Source organism: Benincasa hispida, chromosome 7 (genome assembly GCF_009727055.1).
Source record: "Benincasa hispida cultivar B227 chromosome 7, ASM972705v1, whole genome shotgun sequence".
NCBI classification, from domain to species: Eukaryota; Viridiplantae; Streptophyta; class Magnoliopsida; order Cucurbitales; family Cucurbitaceae; genus Benincasa; species Benincasa hispida.
Window position 1 is genome coordinate 15360603 of NC_052355.1, and position 21824 is coordinate 15382426.

Below are 21824 nucleotides of genomic sequence, written 5' to 3' on the forward strand. Positions count from 1 at the left end.
GTTAATCTTTATACAGTTAGATAGTGTTTGTTATAGATAGTGTTTGTTTGTTTTTTTCAATTGTATAGGTAAGTGTAATTAGTTGTTTACTAGTTTCATTTATTTTATAGATGGACAGCAGTAGTGGTAATGCAAGTGGAACTAGTAATAATGAAATGCCTCCTCTTCCTCCTCCTCCCCCTCATAATGTTAGCCAAACTCCTAAAAATATACCACTTTTACCTTCCAAGTCCAATCAAAAGAGACCTAATAAACCAACCTCATCTGTGTGGGATCATTTCACAAAAATGGAAGCAAGTGGTCATGATGGAGCTAGGTGCAAGTGTAACTATTGTGGTAAAGATTACGCATGTGATAGTAATACTTGTGGAACTAGTACTTTATGAAAGCACTTAAGAAATCAATGTAAAAAGTACCCATATAAAATAGAAGAAAAAGAAAAAACCACCCTAACTCTCGTACCTTCAAATGATGGAAAAGAAGTCAATGCTAGTAACTTTGTGACGACATTGTTTAGCCAACAAGCGTGTAGACTAGCATGCGCTAAGATGATAATTATGAATGAGTTATCGTTCAAATTTGTTGAGACAGAGTGTTTTAGATATAGTGTTTCGTGTCCTAAGTTTGATGTTCCATCGAGTGTCACAATCGCTAGAGATGTATATCAACTTTATCTTGAGGAGAAAAAAAAGTTGAAATCATTTCTAGTTAAAAGCTCTCAAAGAGTTTGTCTTACTATCGACACATGGACTTCACTACAAAATGTGAACTACATGGTCATTACTGCACATTTTATTGATTCTGAATGGGTTTTGCATAAGAAGATTTTGAGCTTTTGTCAAGTTGCTAATCATAAGGGGAGACTATTGGGAGGATGATTGAGAGTTGTTTGTTGGAATGAGGGATTGAAAAAATTTGTTCCATCACCGTTGATAATGCAAGTTCTAATGATGTGGCTATCTCTTATGTTAAGAGAAGACTTAAAAGTTGGAAATCAGTTGTTTTAGATGGAGAACTATTACACACGAGGCGTTGTCCCCACATTATTAATCTTATTGTGAATGATGGACTGAAAGATATGCATGATTCTATTGCTAATGTCCGTAATGCTGTGAGATATGTTCGATCATCCCTAGGTGAATGGAAAAGTTTAAAGCTTGCGTGAAACAAGAAAAAATTTAGTGTAAGGCTCTTGTTTGTTTAGATGTGGCAACTAGGTGGAATTCTACTTATTTAATGCTTGAACATGCAATTAAATTTGAGAAAGCTTTTAGAACTTTAGAGGAGGAGAAAGAAGACTCATATTTTGTTGATTACTTCGAGGAAGATGATCGTGGAAATAAAAGATTGGGGACCTCAAGTACATCTGATTGGTTGACTGTAGGTGTGTTTATAAGTTTTTAAAGAGGTTTTATGATACCACCACAACGATAAGTGGATCTTCATATGTGACTTCTAATGTTGGTTATAAAGAAATTAATAAAATTCAATTTGCTTTAAACAAATGGAGCAACAATACCAACTCTATTCTAAGTATGATGGCTACGAATATGAAGACCAAGTTTGATAAGTATTGGGGTTCACTTGAAAAAATGAATAAATTGATGTTTCTAGCTATGGTCATTGATCCTCGGTACAAGTTAAAGTATTTGAATTATTGTCTTTCCAATGTTTATGACAATGATGTGGTTAAGGATATGATTGAGAGTGTGAAATTATATTTGTATCGTCTATATGACTTTTACAAATCACATAACACTTCACTTCGAGTAGTCGTAATACCAATGATTCTCAACAATAAAAAATTGTCAATATAAATGAAGATGATCATGGAGTGGACGAAGATATAGATGATCCGTGGATAACTTTTAAGAGGGAGAGAAGAAGAAAGTTCTTTGGAAGTGGAGAATGATTTGTCTTCTTATTTGTCTGATAAGGTTATAGAAGATAAAGATGATTTTGAGATATTGTATTGGTGGAAGATGAATGGCTACAAATATCCCATTTTATCAAAAATTGTTCGAGATGTTTTGGCAGTTCCGATATCTACAGTTGCTTCTGAATCTACGTTTAGTACAGGAAGGAGGATTCTTGATTCCTTTCGAAGTTCTTTGACTCCAAAAACAATGGAGGCCTTGATATGTACACAAAATTGGATTCGTGGCAGCTCAGTGTTACTAGATCTCCATCCACAACTTGAAGAGTTCGAGACTTGGGAAAATATTGAATCAAGTAATTAAATGAATTTTTTATTGTACATATCTAACCTGTTTAATGCTCATAATTAATATATTTAATTTTGCATGATTTGTTTTGTAGAGAGTCCATCCTCCTCTGTGTTTTGAAATAAAAGAATTGAATTGGAGCATAATTGATATTTTAGTGGTAAGTTTTATTACCATAAGATCAAATATATTATTATTTATAAAATGATCCTCTTGGTTTAATGTATTTGTAATTTTTTAGGAATTGAGAAGTGAAAGACCAAAGAATCAAAGATGAAGAAGAAACTCAATGGAAAAGTCATTCTTCATGCTCATGGTGCTTTTGAATGATTTGGAATTTTATGTAACAAACCAATATTATTATTAAACTTGGACTTTTTATTGAACTTGGATGATTATTATTGAACTTTGTATCTTTGAGTAGAGATTTTGAACTTGAACATTTGAATTGAATTATTTGAGGAAGTTTCTTTTGAATTTATATTGAATCAATGAATTTATGGTGGTTGTATTTTAATATCAATGCTAAAATTTCACAAAGATTACATGTTTTTTATTATTAAATTTTTATTAATTGATTTGATATTAGAATTAGTTCACTTTTTTAAATATGAAGGTTTATTGATCCACAAAAATCAAAATAGAGAATGAGAAGAGAATGATTAAGAAGTAACAGAAAAAAAGTCAAATTTAAAAAAAAAAAAAAAAAAAAAAAAGCAAAACGGTGACCCAACCCAAAATTTTGGGTTGGGTTGGTTGGGTCGGGTTGACCCTCCAAAAGAACTCATAGGGTTCATTATTAGCCAACCCGAATTTTGGTTGCTCTACAAAATCTTCAACCGCCCAACCCGGACTATGTACACCCTAGATATGTGTTAAAAATTAATTTAATATTTGATATAATATAATTAATTTTATTTAATAATTAATTATGAAATGATTATTTTTTATTTTTTTAAAATCAAATAGATTTTTTAAATGCAAATTTATTTTTTTAGATAAAATTGAAAAATTGGAAAACTAAAAACAAAAAATGAAAAAATGGGTTTTTCCATTATCCATCTTTGAACTAGCTTACACATGAAGCAATATATTTGCCTTGTCTTCTCCAAGCATGAGCTGCAACTCATGCAACTCTTCTCTTTGCATGATGATCAGCAATATAATGAGAAGATTTGAGTGAAAATCAGACATGCAATCTACAGAATTTTGAGAGTAAATTCGGTTTGAAGAAAAGTTCTTCAACAAAGGTTGCTACAGTGAGCTTTTCTTCTTCATCCCTTGATTCAAGCTTGTTTTGAGTCCCACAACTCAATCTAGAGCCTCAAGAGAATAATGGGGAAGATCTTGAGATGGTCTACAACAAGATATGGAGAAGATTGCAGTTGGAGGAAGCATGCTTTGTATTATGCCAAAATTAGTGAATTTGAATGCTTAGATGATCCTTGTGCTTCCACTGCTATTGATACAATCCCACAAAATATATTTGATATGTACTCAAATACGATTGATTTCATAGCAACTTGTTAATTTTTTTGGCGGATTCATGATTTTTTTTAAAATATATTTTAGAATATTGTATTATATGTTTGCAAATATTCTAACAAATATATGAAATATAAATGTACTCAAATAGATAGTTGTACCATTAAGAAGTTTCGAAAGTTCAATGTAAATCACAATATATATTATATATTATAAATTTCATTTATATATCATAAATTAAAAGTAATTGGATATAGAAAAAAATCTCCACCATAGTATAAGAATCCCCGATAGACTCAATTTTCAACATAAATCATAGCATATATATCATATAACAATTATCATACTTGGGGATTGATATATATATATATATATATCAACATTCGATCATCCATCGTCCACACCCATCTGTCGCCTTTTAACTGTTCACCACATGATCGTCGTCAAGTCAATTCACGCACTGTTCGAGCCTGCAAAGTCAAGCAAATATTCCAGTCGAGTCGTGCATTGTTCAAGTTTGTTGTTTGTTGCCCAGTACCGTTCGAATATATTATGTCGTTGTCGGTGATCCACTCGCTAGTGGACTCTATGAAGGTGGAGAGAATGACGGTGGGTTGCTGTGATCCGCTCGCTAGTGTGGTCGTCAGGGATCCATTCACTAGTATGGTTGCTGGGAATTTTCTCGCCAGTGTGGTTGTCAGTGGGCTGCTGTGAAGGTGGAGAAGATGAGAGATAAAGAGAAAGAGGGATAGAGAGAGAATTGTTAAAAATAGAAGTGGTTATATTTAGTTTCTTGTTGCTAGTCTTTAGAGTTGCTTTTCTTTGTGCTAGTCTTGTGCTATTTGTTTTGGGTGGTTAGTCGGTTATTTATGGTGTACTTTGAGCCTATTTAAGGTCCAATTAGAATGAAATTCAAGTACTGAAGTTTTATATCACTTCCTCTCATAGTTCTCTCCATTCTTTTCTATCAGTGGTATCAAAGCCCGGTTGTGATATCGTTTTTCTTAGCCATTAAACCAACTCTCATTCCTTTATCTTCTACAATAGCTAGCAAGCATAGACAAGGCCTCAGACAACTATGTGTAACCAACAATTCCTTGTTTTGATGGTCATTATGATCACTGGAGCATGTTAATGGAGAATTTCTTATGGTCCAAAGATTATTGGACCATTGTTGAAGCATGAGTGAATGAACCTATTGCTGGAGTTGTCTTGTCAGAAGCTGACCAAAAGAAGCTAGAGGAACGAAAATTAAAGGATCTCAAGGCAAAGAATTATTTATTCCAAGCCATTGATCGTGCCATCTTGGAGACCATTTTGCAAAAGGATACATGCAAGCAAATTCGGGACTTCATGAAGAAAAAGTATCAAGGCACAACAAGGGTGAAAAGACAGCAGATCCAAGCTCTTCGCTGAGTTCGAGATTCTTAAAATGAAGCAAGGTAAGTCCATGGATGGGTATTTCTCACGGACCTTGGCTATAGTAAATAAGATGCATATCCATGGAGAGAAGATTGAAGATGTAGATGTGGTTTTGAAGATTTTTCGGTCGATGAATTCTAAATTTGCATATGTGGTTTGTTCAATTGAGGAATCAAAAGATATTGATACATTATCAAGTGATAAATTACAAAGTTCTTTACTTGTGCATGAGCAGAGAATGACGTCAAATACAGGTCCAACCGAAAAACAAGTTCAGAAAACTTCAACTCATGGTGAAAACTCTGTAGGGAAAGGATCAAATAGAGGACATGGTCGAGGTTGTGGATGGTGGCAAGGAAGAGGACGAGGTAGTGGACATGATCCACACAAGCAAACATCCAACAACAACTCGAGACTTGATAAGTCCAACATTCAATGTTATCGTTGCCATAAGTTTGGTCATTACAAGTCTGAATGCACAACCAACTTCAACCATGAAAAAGGAGAGCAATCCAATTTTATAGAGGAAAAGGAGCAAGAAACTCTATTGATGACGCGCCACCACCACGAGGAGTTTGGAACTAACATATGGTGTATAGACACTGGTTGCAGCAATCATATGTGTAATAACAAGTCTCTCTTTTCTCATTTGGATGAAAGTTATCATGCTACTATGACATTTGGTGATAATTTTAAAGTAAATGTTGTGGGTAAAAGAAATATTCAAAGTAAGATAGAAAAAGGCAATGTTGAAATCATATCAAATGTGTTTTATATTCTTGATTTGAGAAGCAATTTACTGAGTGTTGGACAGCTACAAGATAAGGGTCATAACTATCAAAGAAGACGCCTGTGAGATATATGATCCAAGAAGAGGATTGATAGCTTGTGTTGAAATGACCTCGAACAGGTTGTTCCCACTCAAACTAGAAGGTTTGGAGTTATGTTTCAAGACTAACGTAGATCAAGACCTCACATGGCATTGGCATTTGCGATATGCCCACTTGAATTTTAAAGGCTTGCAAGTCCTTTCTCAAAAGCAAATGGTAGTTGGCCTTCCTCAAATTTTTCCTCCCACAAAAGTATGTGAAGATTGTGTTGTTGGCAAACAACATCATGAGAGCTTTCCAAAAGGCAAAGCATGGAGAGCACGTAAATCCCTAGAGTTGATCCATTCTGACATATGTGGCCCATTAAACCCAGTATCAAATGGGAAGAAAAATATTTTATTTCTTTCATTGACGATTTTTCTAGAAAAACTTGGGTTTATTTCTTGCAGGAAAAGTCTGAAGCATTCTCAATTTTCAAGAGCTTTAAAGCGATTTGTTGAAAATGAAATTGGGAGAAAAATCCTTCGAACGGATCGTGGAGGAGAATACATGTCACAAGAATTTGCAAATTTTTGTGCTCAGCATGGAATTCGGCACCAGTTGACAACAACCTACACACTTTAACAAAATGGTGTTGCTGAAAGAAAAAATCGTACTATCCTCAACATGGTTTGAAGTATGATTGCAAATGGAGAGTCCCAAAGAAATTCTGGCCAGAAGCAGTAAATTGGGGTGTTCATGTTTTGAATCGAAGTCCGACTTTTTTGGTGAAAACATGACTCCTCAAGAAGCTTGGGATAGGCGTAAACCATCAGTTGATCACTTTAAAGTGTTCGGGTGCATTGCATATGCACACATTCCTAACGAGAAGAGAAGGAAGCTAGATGACAAAGGTAAAAAAATGTGTCTTTCTTGGCATTAGTGAGCAATCAAAGACTTACAAACTGTTCAATCTAATCACAGGTAAAATTGTAATTGGCCGAGATGTTATATTTGATGAACACACTTAGAATTGGACAGAAGTTACTTCAGAGAAACAAACAGTACCTATGAATTTTGAAGACAGTGATGAATCTTTGACACCTCAACTTGAAAATCTAGTACAACAATCAGTTGAGCTTGAGGCTACTGAGTCTCAAATAGGATGTGCAAGTTCTTCAAGATCACAACGAGTTAGAAGGAGACCAACATGGATGAAAGATTATGAGGTTAGTGGTGATCTTTCTGATGAGGCATTTGTCCATTATGATTTATTATCAAAATGTGATCCATTAATTTTTGAAGAAGCTATCAAAGATATAAAATGGAAGCAAGCCATGGATGAAGAGATTAAGGCGATTGAGAAAAACAACACTTGGGAGCTATCAGAACTTCCTAAAGGGCAAAAATCCATTGGTGTTAAATGGGTTTACAAGACGAAGTTGAATAAAGATGGCCAAGTAGACAAATACAAGGCTCGTCTTGTTGCAAAGGGGTACAAGCAACAAATTGGCACTAACTACAATGAAGTTTTCGCTCCGGTTGCAAAACATGATACGATTCGAATGGTGCTAGCATTGGCAGCACAAAGAAATTGGAAAATTATTTAAATGAGCGTGAAATCAGTCTTTCTACATGGTAACTTGAATGAAGAAGTTTACATAGATCAACCCCTTGGATATGTTCAACAGAGTAATGCAAGAAAGGTATATCGCTTGAAGAAGGCTTTGTATGGATTAAAGCAAGCTTCTAGGCCTTGGTACATTCGAATTGAGGCCTACTTTATTAAAGTTGGATTTGAAAAATGTTCATATGAACATATTCTCTTTATTAAATTCCAACATCCAAACAAGATTTTGATAGTATGTTTGTATGTAGATGATTTGATATACATAGGAAATGACTTGATTATGTTTAAAGAATTCAAGTAGTCCATGATGGCAGAGTTTGAAATGACAGATCTAGGGATGATGCACTATTTTCTCGGCATTGAGGTAATACAATCAGTAGCGGAAATTTTCATCAATCAGAAGAAATATGCACTGGAGAGCTTGGACAGGTTTCAAATGGAGAATTGCAACTCAGCCACAATTCCAGTTGAACCCAATTTGAAGCTCATAAAGGGCCATGAAGGAAAGAAGGTCAACAATACTCTCTATAAACAAATGGTTGGAAGCTTGATGTACTTAACAACTACAAGGCTTGATATTATGTATGTTGTAAGTTTAATTAGTAGGTTTATGGAATCTCCAACTGAGCTTCATCTCCTTACTGCCAAAAGAATCTTATGTTACTTAAAAGGAACTCCTGGTCTTGGCATACTTTATCAAAAAGGAGAAAAACTAAACCTTGTTGGTTTTAACGATAGTGATTATGCAGGAGATTTAAATGATAGAAAGAGTACTTCAGGGTATGTTTTCATGCTTGGTTCAGGAGCTATCTCATGGTCTTCTAAGAAACAGTCAATTGTCACATTATCTACCATTGAAGTTGAAATTGTAGCAGCAACATCATGTGCATGTCAAGCCATTTGGTTGAGGAACATTCTTGAGAATTTGCATTATAAGTAAGAAGAAGCATCTATCATTCATTGTGATAACATATCAACAATCAAGCTCTCAAGGAATCCTGTCTTGCATGGATGAAGCAAACACATTGATGTAAGATACCATTACTTGAGGGATCTTACAAATGATGGAATTATCAATCTAAGCTACTGTAAAAGTAAAGATCAAGTGGTAGATATTTTAACCAAGCCTCTCAAATTAGCAACATTTGTGAAGCTTTGAAGCTTACTTGGGGTGGTTTCCTCTACTACTTTAAACTAAATACTAAATTGCATAGTTTTAGTTTATGGGAGGGTGTTAAAAATAGAATTGATTATATTTAGTTTCTTGTTGCTAGTTTTTAGGGTTTCTATTCTTTGTGCTAGTTTTGTACTATTTGTTTTGGGTAGTTAGTTTGTTATTTATGGTGTACTTTGAGCCTATATAAGGTCTAATTGGAATGAAATTCAAGTACTGGAGTTTTATATTACTTCCTCTCTTTTGTTAGTTCTCTCCATACTTTTCTATCAGTGAATGGGGATTTTGAAAAAAGAAGTTGGGTAAAATAAAAATTATACGGGAATCAAGAAATTTTTTAGTTTTCTTTTTTGAAATATTGTTAATTGATTGTAGGTTGAGGACAAAATAATAATAATAATAATTGAAACCTAATATTTGTATAATTAAGAAGTCTACATAACATTCTTAAATAATAAAAAAATTAGACGTAAATATATTATAAGGTATTTGGCAAAATTTAAGGTTTCATTCTACAAAATCGCCCAAGAATAAGTTTTATGTCAGCTCAAGTGACATGCACATGGCCACAAATTCCTAAATCCCTGATTTTTCCTTGTTTGGTTCGTAGTAGTTGTTGTTAATGAAACTATAAATACTAAGTAATTTTAGAATAAAAAACGTGATCGAGTTACGTATACGGAGTAATTGTTGATATTCCTCAATAACAATTGTCCTCCTAATTTTGGTCATGTAGTTAACATAATCTCCATATTTTATTATTATTTTAGATTTTGTTTAATCACTTTTCGAAATAATCTCATCATAATTAAATATCCAGATTTTTCTACCAAAGTATATTTTAAATATCATATATTATTAACTTTTATTTTATCCATTTATTTTATTCAAATCTTTGAATGGTTTTTCATTACTTTATATGTATTTAATTTTATTCAAATCTTTGAATTGTTTTTCATAATTTTTTATATACATTCTTAATAAATTAGCTATATGTTTCTCATATTCTTAATAAATTAGTTTTATATACTGTTTTTGCTACTATTTTAACGATTTCGAAAAAAGAAATACCATTTCATAAAAAAATGGCCATAACTTTTGTTACTCACACAAAGTGTTCATCGATTTAGGTTTTGTTGTGATTTCTCTAACAAGCTATTGTTCTTGCTATGATTTTACAATGGATTAGACTCCTCTTTGATGATCGATGGGAAGAGAATTCTCACTACCGTGATTTTCGAAATTTTGAGGCTCATATATCCATCAAATTCATCGTTCCAACAATTTGTGGAATATATCCAAGGTAAAATTTTTCCCTTCGTTGAGTTAACTATATATTTAGTTTAATAATGTACTGTATTGATTCTGCCAATTCGAATATTGTTAAAGATAACGATATTTTGTGGTTGATGTTAGTTTTATTAGAGTCCCTCTATTTGATGAAACTACAAATACCATGTAATTGTAGAATAAAAAATAGGATCGAGTTATGTATACAAGGTAATTTTTTTTATATACATTCTTAATAAATTAGTCGTACATTCTCATATTCTTAATAAATTAGTTTTATATACTGTTTTTGCTATTATTTTAACGATTTGGAAAAAAGAAATATCACTTGTTCTGGTTTTTTTAACAAGCTACTATTTTTGCTATGATTTTACAACAAATTAGACTCATCTTTGATGGTCGATGGGATGAGAATTCTCACTATCATGATTTTTGAAATTTTAAGGTGCATATTCTATCAAATTCATGGTTCCAACAATTTTTGGAATATATCCAAGGTAATTTTTTTTTCACTCTAGTGAGTTAACTATATCTCGTTTGACAATGTACCATATTGGTTCTACCAATTCAAATATTATTAGGATTGTTGAAGATAAAGATATTTTGTGGTTGATGTCAGTTTTATCACAGTCCCCTCAAATTGATTTATGTGTAAGGGTTGACCATATCTTTGTTGCCCCGAACACTAGAAATACACTATATTTGAACAATGAATCAGTAATCATTCTTCCCGACCTCCTGAGGACAACATTAAAATAGTTGATTTCTAATATTTCGATTCCTTCAATCTTATATTCCCATTAGAGTAGGTTTACTTTTTAGGAGCAAGTCTGTATTGAAGAAAACAGTTTATTTCTTGTACACGTGGATCAGGCACTTTGTCAGAATGCATTGTTTAGTGTGTGATAGTTGTCTAGGTAGAGTGTATTTGTTGTTTTCAAACGGTTTTGGAACTCTCACTTCTTTAGAATTCCATGTGGGGTAGTTTTGACAATTGTTGATCATTATTTTCTAATTTTCTAATTTATTTTCTAATTTTTATAATTTTAAAATTTTTTTTTGCTATTCATCCAAATGAAAACTTAAATTTTGTTATTTATCTAGTTGACTCATATTTAAATAGACTATTAACGTAGAAAGCGCAAACCTGATTCCAATCATTCATCACTTCCAATGGGCCGAGAGCGGTTAAGAAACACAGCGCCGGGCCCAGGTTCAGAATCCTTCTCGTTTGAGCTCGTCTTTGTACTCAACAGTTTCCCGCCAAATCAATGGCAAATGCAACTGCAAGCAAAGTGAAAACGAGCTCCTCAACCTAAAATGGCGCTGCTCTGTTTTCTGCTTGATCTGAGAACCTTACCTCCTCCCATTCTCGCCGGCTTAACGGATGTAAGAACAGTTTGGATTCCGATTCGTATAATCTTTCATCTTGCTTCTATCTCCGGCTGACGAATCTCACGATTTCTTTTTTGTTCCGTGTTCATATGTTAGTCTTTGTTGCAGCTCGCCAATCTCTATGCTGTTTCATCATCATCATCCGCTGCTAGAATCGGCTTGTGCTATATCTTGAAGAATGTCTCCTCTGTTCCTGATGATGACGCTCTTGTATGGATCTGCAAAAACTTTTCACTGACTCGCACACACAAAGATAGACAGGCGCTATTAGATCAAAGGCGTTTGAAATTTTAGTTTTCTCGGCTCTGAATTGCTTGACTAGCTGAATTGAACAGTTGGAGGTTGCGTACAGTCCTCATAGAAGTTTTAGTCTCCGTGAATTCCATCGTGCTGTGGGGAATTTGCCAACCGATGCCTTTATTCCCGAAATCAATGGCTATGAAACCCTCTCTTGTCGCGGTATCTCTCTTCATAACTGCTCTCTACTGGCATTTCTGTTGAATGTTTATGAATTGAATTTGGTTGCTGCCTGATAGATGTGAAATTATCGGCTGTGTTAAGTGATCAAGTTCTATACTCGTGGGGAGGTGAAGATGTAATGAGGAAAGTGATTGTACTAAGCGCATCTGCACGTTATGATTTGGATTCCAACTTGGAAAGGACACTTATGGTTGGCAATTTATTTCGCTGAACTGCTAAGATTTTTGTCCATCTTCAATTTGGATGATAACGCTGAAGGGTTTCTTTTTTCTTTTTTCGGATTGTGTTTTTAATTTCCTCAGGAGGCGGTTAATATGCGCGTTTCAGTTGAGTTTGTGATCTTTAAGCAAAAGTCGAGCCATCTCAACGTCATTGAAGAGGAGGATTCTAATGGGCTCGTAAGACGTATTTCGGACTTTGATGGCTTCTCTCTTAAATTATATCTTCCAGGTAGACGTAGAACAATAGTTTACTATCCTACACATATATCAAGTAAAAAGAAATTAAGTTGAGAGTTCATGAGATGTCCTTACTCTGTGGGCGTTGAGTAATGTGGTGATCTTTCACGTGATTACTTTTAATTAATAAGAAGCAACAGTTCCACAAATTCTTAGTAGTTGGTGCTGGTGCATATCTTGTTCATTTACATCTGGAGAATTTCAACCATTTCTGATCTAATGTAAAAATGGAAGTCCTTGAGCAATCTTGATGATGGGGAAAATTGTATCAAGGATATTACTTCATTAACAACTGGGAGTGACTAATGCATATCAGCATCAATCCTCTTGATCTATTAGTTGGCCCTCATTAAGAAATCATCCTTCCTCATTGTCTATTCGTCTGTTTAACCATAATTGTTTATTGTAGTTATGGGTCCTTTTTTAACCTTGTTAGGGACCTTCACATCACAAATTGTAATCCTCTGTTATTTCCTATATGTAGTCCATCGTATCTGTCTATTGGCAGTGGATAGAGCTGAAATAAGAAGCTAATGTTTAAAATATTTTACAAATTTGCAGATGTCAGAATATTTCAAAGCCTTGTGAGACGATGGTTGCAAGACCTCAAGGATGATATGAAAGAACCATTATTGGCTTGCTTTGATTTCAAAAGAAACCTCATTTATTCCACGAACCAGATAACCTGCAACTTATATATGACTGTCACGCAGATGATTGATGGTTTCTCCCCTTGTCAGGTATATTCTGTCAATCAGATTATTGATTGCTTATCTAAAATTTTTACCGTCAAAGTAATTCTAGAGTAATCAATTCTGCATATTCTGATGGGAAAATAAATTTGGGTTGAAAAGTATTTTTGGGCCCAATACTTTTATTGAACTATTGAATTCATCGACATTGTTTCAAACTTGTAACAATCTACTTCCTGCAATTTAGTATGTAAAAATCTAGTTTCTCTAGTATAACAATGGAATGATTTATTCATTACTATGTAAAATATAATTAAGATTTATTGTGGTTTTCTTACTAATTATATATTATGGTTTTCTAGAAAGATCGCTGAACTGCTTAGTGCTTACAAACTATTGTGACTATATTGTAAAATAATAAATGGTAACACTTCCACCTATATTAGATTTTTAGAGATAGGGACTACATTATGACAAATTTTAAATAATAAGAACTTAATTGTTATTTTTAGATCGGTTTTACCTTTTGGTTGGAAAGCCATCCTCCATTGTTTGTTATTCTCCATGTCCTATAAATAGAAATTTTATTATTATTATTTTTTTTTTTTGGAGAGAATTAAGAGAATTGTATTTTCTTGTAGTTACTGATAAGCTCATTCAACTTTATTCAGTAGAGAAGTAAAAATATATCCAAGTTCATTAGTTTATGAGAGCTTTCATGGACTATTTCCTGTTTCGATAATTTTCAACAATTCAGCAATAGTTATCAAAGAAACAGAAGCGAGACGCGATTAAGAAGAAGAGGATAGAATCACACAAGTACTTATAGTGGTTCGAGAGAAATTTATATCCACTTTTCAATCAGAGAGGGAGAAATTTCATTCATTGGAATTCTGACAGAGAAACGAGACGAATAAAATCGACCATAAACTCAAACTTGACACTCTTACAACTAAATTCCATGTAAAAAGTATATATCAAGTTAGTTTACACGCCAGTTGTCTAACCTAACGCCCAAGCTAACAGTCAGTACCAAATTAACTGTCTCATAAAAACAAATAGCAAATTAACTGTGATAAGTGAAAACAACAATCAGAAACCAAAAGTAAAAGCATTACAGATGTGAGTCAATGAATCAATCATAAAAAACCAACATTTCCGTTTATGCCTGGCAGTAGAGAAAATAACCTTCTTACTTCTTGAAGCTTTCTGACGGTACCATGCTTTATCCTGATTCCAAACTGTATTATTCTTTTAAATATTTTTTTTTCCAAAAGCAATTTTTGATAGGATGCTATTGGAGTATTATTAAGATATTAACGATATAGTAGTAATTAGAGTAGAGTCTAGACAGTTGGTAGAGGATTTGTTATAAATTGAGTGAGTGAGGAAGAAGAGGTATACATTATTCTGGTGAGTGAATTTGGGCGCGAGAGAATTCTCAAAAAGGAGGATCTAAGTACCTCGAAAAACTTTTGGTTTATCTGGTAGTTTTTTACCTTTAATATTTCAATATCATTTTAGCTCTTTTCGGATATGGTCAAAATTCTAATAAAAAGAAATAGCTCAAGTTTGTATGTTTATTTGTAAATGTTGCAAAATGAAATGGTATAATAATGTTGAATTTTCATTTCTGGGAGTTCAATTATAGACTTCATATTCTCCTAAGTAGGAATATCAAATACCAATTACCAAATTGAATGATTTGGTAGCTTTATTCTGTATTCTTAGGCTGTGGGTAAGAATTTTAACTGTTACTGAAAATGTTGTAGACATGCAGATGCCATGGTATGCCATTAGAAGTCTACAGAAGAAAAGGGATAAAGGAATCTTCCTGCGCGATTAGCGGGGATTTTCTGGATACCTCTGACATAATAAAAAACTCAACGAAAGTTGGAGAGAAAACAATCCTATTTCTGCCATCAGCTCAGTGCCTTACCAAGTCTCAACAAAATTCTTCACAAATTAAATTTGACATCGTACAACGAACCAACTTGGGAACCTTATGCGAAAGTAAGTTGGTTCTGAAGCTCATCTTTTGTCAATTGCCTCCCATCTGCCTTCCCTGTTGACATGTTTACAATTTGGGAATTTTCCTTGAGATATTAGGGAATGTATGCTAATTAGCATTTGTCTGATACTTTCCTTTTCTGTTGCTCCACTACTTTAGTCGTGGAAGAAGATTTTTGAGCTCAATTTACTACTCTTCGTACTCTGTTGGCTGCCCATGTTTGCGTCGTATATCTATGAATCTTCCGAAATAGTTTTCCGAATGAAAATTAGACACTGTTACTTATAGCCGTTATGTAAAGTATCATTAATAATTGGTTATCTTACCTACTTTAATTTTTATAATATAAAAACCCTATCCCTGCTACCCTTTAAGTTGACTTGAAGGTTATGGGTTGGTGACTTTTCTGACTAACCCAGGACATGACATAGATAATAAACTATCATATATCAATGCTTGCACGTACACTAAAGACTGGTGGTCATTTTTTATTTTCTTCCCAACCTTTAACTTCTGTCATCAATGATTCAATTAAAATGTAGTCAACTATTTAAGGAATCTCTTTTTCTAAGTTTTGACAGTTTGATGTAGGTGTTATTATGGGAGCCGCTTATGTTGTAGTTCCATCATCTTTATGTGAGTTAGAATCTGCTTCAGCAGGCAATGATCGGTTTGCATTGAACGCTTTAGGTGCATAGGACTACCTCGACTTATTTTGTTTCATTGTGCTTTACCTCTACTTTATATGACATCCCCATATTACCCCTTCGCCCCTGGTTTCATAAGAAACTGATATTTTTTTTTATTACTTCTTTATTCCTTTCTTTATTTGGTAGCTTTTCAAGGACTTTGTGGTGCTCTCCACTCATTAGATCAGGGGTTGGTTTGCCTTTCAAATTGGAATATGGAGACCTTGAATGAATCTACTTTCCCTTGCTATTATATTCTACAACCGTCACAAAATGGATCAATGTTTCTTAGGGTAATAATCGAATCTTTCTTATGATATATGGAGTGTGTTCTTTCCTTTATGTAATGATAATTGTCTTGACCTATGACTTTGTGTTTTATCATTTTGATTTAGAATCTATTCCCCATGATCAACTACAAAGTGTGCAAAACACAATTTTGGTTTAGCTTTCTTGTCAGCTTATCTCTGAATTATTAAAGGAAAATTGCAGCGTCTTGCCGGCTCTGAGGAAGTTTGCTATGTACCAGACATCAAGACTTTGATTACCACTCATGTTAGCAAGGAGATCCGGAGTTCCATTCTAGTCTCATTGGAGAAGGTTGAATTTTCCTTCAAACTTTTCTAGGTGCACTATTATATAAACTGAGGAAGAACTAAGATGCAATTATGGTACTCTTTTAAATTATTTCTTCGTGGGGTTTAAAAATTATTTTCTCTCTCATCTGCAGGTTGGACTAAAAGACTACAACCCGTTGATGCATGAAAGAGGCCTCCACCAAAAACTGAACGTTCTTGTGAAAGATAGTTTGGAGTTCAGGTACTAATCTTCTTCTCCCTCCCTATTGTATACCAAGAGTTATATTATAATTTTTTTTCACATTAACTAAGGTGTTAATGAATTTAATTTATTACATGTTAAATTTTCTTTAAAAAAAAAACTTCTGAAAACTATTTTCAACTCTGTTTTCTTTATTTAGTTTTCAACTGGTTAAAAGAAGTTTTTGAAATACTAGTCGCATGCTAAAAACGTATACATTTTTTCTCTTAGTTTCCGAAGTTTGGAAAAGATTTAAAAAAGGTTTTGGAATCAAATTACAAAACTAGAAACAAATTCTAAATATAATATCCTAGCTGGCTCTACATTCCGGATTGGTGATGAATGCACTAAAACAAAGCTGTCAGAGTCGAACGAAATCTAATCTATCTTGATTTTCTAATTAAAGAAGAGCTTCCTGGACTACGATTATCCTCCTTTCTGAAATCTAAATAATGTCAAATAATTTCCTAGAGACAAAGATAACATACAACATTGTCGCCTACAATAATATGTGTCACATTTGTGTGTCACATCCCACATTTCAAGGAAATTTGTGGGGATTTCTTGTAATTATGAAATTGACAAATAAAGATAATAGAAAATGTAAACAATAGAGAATCAATATAAAAATTTATATGATTCATTAACAGTGTATTAGTTACGTCCACGGGTGGAGGAAACAATTTATTTTTAGAGAAAATAATTCAGATTACATGTCAAATGTGCCTCTAGAGTTAGTTTTAGAGAGTTTATATTAAATACTTTTCTAAATATTAGGGTCAAAATCATAAACAAAGTAAATATGACAAATGCAAATACAACTTATCGTTAATCGATCGATGAGATTCCATGTACTTGGTCATTTAAAACACCAGATAACATATTCAAGATATTCTAACATATATCCAACTTAATATGTCATCACATCTAAGAAAAAAACAATTAAAAAATTATATATTGCCCACATTCTGTATCGCCCAATTGCGTAGCCCTTAATTTACTTTTTGAAATTTTGGTTATAACGATGATTATTAAAGCTGAAAAATAAAACTTGGTGTACACAGGTCGTTAACTCCTACAGCAGAAGAAGGAACCTCCGGCAATGAAGCTAACGGCCAAGATTCTTTGAAAGGAACTGTGAATTCTGTAAAAGACGTTGAAATTCTAACCGCAATGGATGGCGCCGGTGAATCGAACGGCCCAAATTCTTTGGAAGGAACTGTGAACTCCATAAAAGACATTGAAATTGTAACCGCAATGGATGGCACAGAAGCTGGAGTTGCTGAAACTTGGGAGCAGCTAGTAACCCATGAATTCTCTGAAACCTGTCCAGTTTATGTTTCGAAAGACAAATCGGATGGATTTTCTCTCTCACTTCCAGATGGCAACAGACAATTGGGTGTGAAAACGTCAAGGATTTTAGAGAGACTTGAGGCACCAAGACAAAGAACTAAGGCTATATCTCCTAATACTCTAAGCACTGGCTTGGTTGATTCAAATGCTCCAACGAAAAAGCCACCAATCCCGTTGGTGCCAGTTCTGACCCGAGACCAAGGCTTCACAGGTACTCAATCTCAACTTATGAAACCCAATTTCAACAAACTCAAAAGAAAACGTACATGACCACCCCTCCCCCCAAAAATAGAGTTTGTTTTTTAATCCCATAGATATAACTTTTTAAAAAATATATATGGTATGATGGGACATTAGAAATGACATTGTATTCAATGTTTGTACACCCTTAATAATGGTTAGAACCATTCAATTTTAGTTAATAAACATTGAAAACAATATCAACTCTAATATTCCTACATATAGTATGTATTTTTATTAGTTGTTCATCTAGATTTTGCCATTTTTATAAACAGGACCGTCTGATTTCTAGTAATTAAAAGTTGGATGTACTTTTTCCACCGTTATATCTTTGATAACTTAGAGAGTGAAATGTGGGAAGAACGAAAAAGGTCGATTTGTTGTTTTTTTTTTAAAAAAAAAATTAAGTAGTTGTAAATTCTTAATGATGGTTTGTGGCAAAGTTTTTAGTAGTTAGTTGAAAGATCGCGGTTAACCGGTGGGGAAGAAGTTTTGTTATTTTTTCAGTTTGGTATGGTTTTTAGATGGACATAAAAATGCTGAAATTTAAATGTGGGGTTTGTGGGTTTTCCTATTTTTTGTGGTTGATTGAAGTATGAAGAATGTAATGTAATGCATCTTTTACTCATAAAATTGGAAACCAAAGTTGATATTCGTTGCACTAAAAGGGGATTGGAGTTGAGGTTTCGTGCAAGATACAGGTTATAAACTGTCACTTTTATATAACGAATTTCACAATTTTATATATATAGTGTACTATTTAGGGTAAAGATCAATGACCTCGTCTTGTTATTCGGTAAGCATGCTGCCCCCTCCCTCGGGTTTCATTGCAACTCTGGTGGGTTATGATCGGAGTTTACAAACACATCTTCCATCTATTGATTTCAAGCTTTCATAATCTACTTTTTAGGATTATTTTCAAAATTCAAGCAAACTTTTGAAATGTTGTTTCTATTTTTTGAATTTTAACTAAAAATTCAAATGTTTACTTAAGAAAAATAAAAACTATGCTAAGGAAATTATGAGTAAACAGTACAATTTTCAGAAACCAATTAAAATGTTGATTTTGTATATTTTATAGAATCATTAGAACAATTATCAACCTTTTACAAAGGTGAATAAATAGATACCAAAAAATCAATAAAGGAAAAAAAAAAAGAAAATATTAATTAGGAATAAATCTTAATTTTAAAAAGTCAAATAGTTATCAAATGGGCACAGATAACAATTCTGTTTTTAGCTTTCTGTATTTGAAATTAAGCTTTAAAAATGTTTTAAAATTGCAAGCCAATTTTTAAAAACTAAAAAAAAATGATGTAATTTTGAATGAGTAGATTTAGAAAGTAAAAAAACTTGGCAATGCCGTCTTTTTAAAAATTTTCCCTTTATAGGACAGAATCCAAAAGCAATCTAAATAGAAATGGAATTGATGCACATAGGCTATGCTTAAATCGACAAATATAAGGATTTAAAATATAATTCTAAAACATTCGATGATCAAATTTGTATTATTTTGTTTTCCTTTTTTACTTTGAGTTTAAATAAGAAAAATTATTCTAAATGAAAAAAAAAAACAGGAAATATTTATAAACAATAATAAAATATCATAATCTATTTGTGATAGATTATCATAATATAAATAGATATAGATAGTAGTTTATCGCGATCTATCTTAGATATATGATAGTAAAATTTTGTTATGTTTATAAATATTTTAATTCATTTTTTATATTTAAAAATATTTTAATTCATTTTCTTATATTTAAAAAAAAAATGAGAGTGAAATTAAAGGCAAACATCGTTGGTCGATTATTAGAAGATGGAAAAACAATTTATTTATAAACAAAATCTTCCATTTGTCATAAATAATATTTGATTTAAGGTAAATCCAAGAGGCTAAGGAAAAAATATATAGAATATAAAGATAAAATGAGCTAAATTTATTATTTATATATACCGTAGGCGAATATCTTGTTAGGAGTACGAGAAGATGGAAAGAATAATTCAGCGTTAGAATAATTTTATTATTTCATGTGAAATTTTTTTGGAAAAATCATTATCCCTAATTGGTTCGACATATCTCTTGAAACAAATGTGAGAATCAATGGACTATAATTCATAAAATAGCACAAACACTCAACGATCAAGCTTCTTTTTTCATCATGATTTGTGAAATTATATTTTTTGCAAAAAGAAAAAATCTTGACGATCCGGTGTCAATACTCAAAGTTTGGTGTAAATAGGGGATCGAAGATGCCTTCTCACTCTCATTTCATTTCTCATTCCAGCGAAATACTCGATTTAACTTTATAGCGATCATGTTCTCCATGTCGTTTTTACTATTTTATTTTTTGAAAAAAAATAAATAAACCAACTACCATGGAAAAATTTAATTAAATAGTTAAATTTTACACTAAGGGTTTTTCATCTATATGGTTAATTAGACAATATAAACTTATAGAGAAATTATTCATATTTTCTCAAACTAAATAATAACTTATTGATTTTTTAAAGAAATAAACTATCAAATTATTCATATATATAATCTAAATCTAAATATTTAATTCAAACATATATATATATATATTCATTATCTTGACCATTAAATAGTAAAATTTGAAATTTAAATATAATAATAATAATAATACAAACAATATTCATAATAATAAATTAAAAAAGAAAAAATGGGACAAGGATGGAGAGTAGGATGGGGGAGGAACCCGTTTAGCTTACGATTATTTTTTTTTAATTTGGGTTTTTTCGTAAATTCACTTCATTAATGGTCTACTTCAATTCTTTCTTAAATAAACTTGTGAAATTCTTAGTCAAATTCAACAAACACAAAATAAGTTTTAAAAACTATATATATATTTTATAATTTTAAGAAAAATTTGGACTTGATTTTTTGAAGCATTAGTGAAATATGGATAACAAAGCAAGGAATGTAGAGGTAGAATGAGTGTCTATAGACTTAGTTTTTAAACAAAAAAACTAAATGGTTATTAAACAGAGCCTTAATGTTCGATTTTATATATTAGATCATACGATTTTCATAAATGATCACCGTTACCCTTTAAATAATGAAAAGAATGATTTGAAATTTTGAATATGAAAAAAAAAGTGATTTTAATCCTTTTTAAATCACTCCAAAAAGTTATTGCAAGAGTCTTAAATGCATTCATATCATTGAGGTATCTCTATCTTGAAAGTGCTACATCTAAGAAATATATATACCCTAAAGAAATACCCTAATGTTCTAGCTTTGCCCTAACCAAGGCATCATCGTTCTTAAGTATATAATGTCATAAATTTTCAAACACTTCTAGAAAAACGATCCTTCCATCTACCTATAGCTTGAACTTTTATTTGTGAAATATTGACTTTGTAGATAGTGATGATAATATGCTTTTCATATGACATGGCTAATAAGTATTAATAATTAGTTAAATATCATGAAATTTATAGATTATTCATCTATTAAAATACTATTTTGATTCATATAATTTGGATTTTGTTTCATTTTAGTTTATATATTTTTTTAGTGTCTAAATTTAAGGATGAGGATTAAAACGTGCCTGACCCAACTGACATATAGTATGTGTTAGTGACTAAGATGTTTGTGATTTGAATCTCTCATCTCTACGAACTCTCT

The 21824-nt window shown here is 32.3% G+C and overlaps 2 protein-coding genes across 2 annotated transcripts; both read left to right on the top strand.

Moving 5' to 3' along the window:
• The first annotated feature begins 7878 nt into the window (after positions 1-7878).
• LOC120080990 (secreted RxLR effector protein 161-like) lies at positions 7879-8511 on the top strand. The gene has a single exon (XM_039035673.1). It carries the CDS (start codon positions 7879-7881, stop codon positions 8509-8511), a length of 633 nt encoding a protein of 210 aa, XP_038891601.1.
• Positions 8512-11226: 2715 nt separating this feature from the next.
• Positions 11227-18858, top strand: LOC120081876. Its single transcript, XM_039037051.1, has 12 exons — positions 11227-11424; positions 11527-11640; positions 11766-11889; positions 11967-12100; positions 12213-12360; positions 12930-13108; positions 14833-15073; positions 15663-15761; positions 15908-16053; positions 16253-16360; positions 16491-16579; positions 17644-18858. The coding sequence occupies exons 1-12, from the start codon at positions 11356-11358 to the stop codon at positions 18200-18202; spliced, it is 2010 nt and encodes a 669-aa protein (XP_038892979.1). The 5' UTR covers positions 11227-11355; the 3' UTR covers positions 18203-18858.
• The last annotated feature ends 2966 nt before the right edge of the window (positions 18859-21824 follow it).

Excerpts from the sequence above, each read along its gene's own strand:
- LOC120080990 (XM_039035673.1), top strand. The coding sequence starts at position 7,879 with ATGGCAGAGTTTGAAATGACAGATCTAGGGATGATGCACTATTTTCTC.
- LOC120081876 (XM_039037051.1), top strand. The coding sequence starts at position 11,356 with ATGGCGCTGCTCTGTTTTCTGCTTGATCTGAGAACCTTACCTCCTCCC. Across the intron at positions 11,890-11,966 it reads TGAAACCCTCTCTTGTCGCG|ATGTGAAATTATCGGCTGTG; the intron begins GTATCTCTCTTC and ends GCTGCCTGATAG. Across the intron at positions 13,109-14,832 it reads ATGGTTTCTCCCCTTGTCAG|ACATGCAGATGCCATGGTAT; the intron begins GTATATTCTGTC and ends AAAATGTTGTAG.